The sequence below is a fragment of the Agelaius phoeniceus genome, chromosome 4 (genome assembly GCF_051311805.1).
Source record: "Agelaius phoeniceus isolate bAgePho1 chromosome 4, bAgePho1.hap1, whole genome shotgun sequence".
NCBI lineage: Eukaryota > Metazoa > Chordata > Aves > Passeriformes > Icteridae > Agelaius > Agelaius phoeniceus.
The window spans coordinates 13039236-13041516 of record NC_135268.1 but is presented as its reverse complement, the minus strand read 5'-3'; the positions used below and the strand labels follow the sequence as shown (position 1 = coordinate 13041516).

General features: G+C 61.6%; 1 protein-coding gene across 1 annotated transcript; it reads left to right on the top strand.

Annotated features, from left to right (window-relative positions):
• Positions 1 to 310: 310 nt before the first annotated feature.
• On the top strand, positions 311 to 1713 carry NEUROG2 (neurogenin 2). The gene has a single exon (XM_054633763.2). It carries the CDS (start codon positions 312 to 314, stop codon positions 999 to 1001), a length of 690 nt encoding a protein of 229 aa, XP_054489738.1. The 5' UTR covers position 311; the 3' UTR covers positions 1002 to 1713.
• Positions 1714 to 2281: the final 568 nt, after the last annotated feature.

Sequence of the window (2281 nt, the reverse complement as noted above, 5' to 3'; positions counted from 1 at the left end):
AGGGGTGTTAAGGAGGGTCGTGTGCCAGACACGCAGCCTGACCGGGCCCCGGGCGCCGCTCCCGCCGCCGCCCGCCCGCCCGCCCGCCGCCCCCGGGGCGCGTGCCAGCGCCGCGCCCCCGCCGCTCCCCCCCCACGGTCCCCCGCGCTTTGCCGCCCCCCCCCCCCCCCGCCCCCAGCCTCAGGACCCCCTCCCCGCTCCGTGAGACCGGCGAACCGTCACACCGCACACCGCCGGAGAGGCGAGGAGAGAGCGCCCGCTGCTTCCCGGTGCTGCTGCCCGGTGAGGGCCCGTCCAGCCGCCGCGCAAGGATGCTGGTGAAGGCGGAGGTCCTGGCGCCGCCCGCCGAGGACGAGCTGCTGCTGCTGGGGCTGGGCTCGCCCGCCCCCTCGCCCTCACTGCCGTCCAGCGCCGAGGAGGAGGAGGAAGAGGAGGAGGAGGAGGAGGAGCTGCGCGCCGCGCCGCCGGCTCGGCCCGTCGAGGCTCCGGGCGGCCGCGGGCTGCGGCGGGCGGAGGGGAAGAGGCGGCCGGGGCGGTCCCGCGGCGCCCCGCGGGCGGCGCGCACGGCGGAGACGGCGCAGCGCATCAAGCGGAGCCGGCGGCTCAAGGCCAACAACCGCGAGCGCAACCGGATGCACAACTTGAACGCGGCGCTGGACGCCCTCCGCGACGTGCTGCCCACCTTCCCCGAGGACGCCAAGCTCACCAAGATCGAGACGCTCCGCTTCGCCCACAACTACATCTGGGCGCTCACCGAGACCCTGCGGCTGGCCGGGGCGGCGCGGCTCGGCCCCGACGGGGCGGCGGCGGTGCCAGCCGAGGGCAGCCCCTCGCCCGCCTCCTCCTGGAGCGGCGGCGCCGCCAGCCCTGCGCCCTCCGCCTCCCCGTACGCCTGCACTTTATCGCCCGCCAGCCCCGCGGGCTCTGCCTCGGATCCCGAGCACTGGCCCGGCCGCTTCGCCCCGGGGCCGCCGCCGCCGCTGCCCCGCCACTGCCTCTAGCCCGGCGCGGCGCTGCCGGGGCTCCCCCCGGGGCAGCGGCGGCGACAGCGGCATCTGCCCGCTTCCCAGGGCAGGGCGGGCTGTGGGAACGGCACCTGCCAAACCAAACTTTCCGTCTCTCTTTCTCTCTCTCTCTTTCTCTCTCGCCGATGTGCACTTTGTCCAGTTTTCCCAGATCTGTCACCGCGGGGCTTTTGTGTGTGTGTCCCCCCCTTTCCCCGCTCCCCTTTTTGCCATCTGTCCCTTATGATTTATGGGCGGGAGGGGGGTGCAAAGCGAGAAAAAAAAAAAAAGTAAATTGTTTTGTTAGGGGTCCAGGTTAGAAGTCATTGTATAATTTGTAGGCTTTGTGAGGGCTGAATGCAAGCGTGGAAATTTAGGCTGAACTCTCTATCAAAAGGGAAAAAAAAATCGGGAGGGGGGAATAGGGAAGGATCTCCTCATACATTATTTATTTCGACCTTTAGGGGACAAGGAACTCCCCCCTTCTTTCAGGAGATTAAAAATAAATCAACAGACTGAAAACCTCAACAGACACGGAACATTACAGCGATCAGCCACACACGTGTTCACATTTATTTATTATAAAGACAGATTTCATGGAAAATATGTATTTTTTGTATAATTTACAGAGTTTATTCTAGTATGTATTTACAGCTGAAGAGCAAAGGGATTGTCCTTGTGATAAAATATAAATAAAAAGCTCTAATTTTCGTAACTTTGGGGTTGCTGCTTTTTCTGCTTTATGTGCCAGCACTGGGAATTAGGCGATCCTTGTCTCTGGTGAAACCAAGGTCCGGTGGGGCCTGATGTCACTGGGTCCACGGGCAACTGTTTCTTTGGGAAACAGCATTAGAGAGAGAGGGGGCGGGGAAATTCAGTGAAAGTTTGCTTTTGGCCCTCAGTACAGAAGATGCTGACAGCAAATGCGGGATGGATGGATAAAGACTTGTCACACTTCAGGCCGATGGATTTCACCAACAAGGCCGTAGGAATTAAATGTTGTTGAGCTAACAAACCAGTCCTGGGTTACAAGAGGTAGAATTTGCTCTCCGTGAGGGTCAGATGAATTCCAGGTCGCAGGCAGTTCCAGGGGGTTCGGTTCGGTGTGCACAGCGCACAGCCAGGGATGTCACCATGCAGGGGGATGCTGGAGGCCGCCCAGGCCCTTCAATCATCGTCCCCGTGCTCCCGGGAGCACTTTGTGACTTCTGGGTACAAACACTTGGAAATCATTAAAAACCAGCAGAGGCGCCTGAGTGTATTAATTAAATAAAACG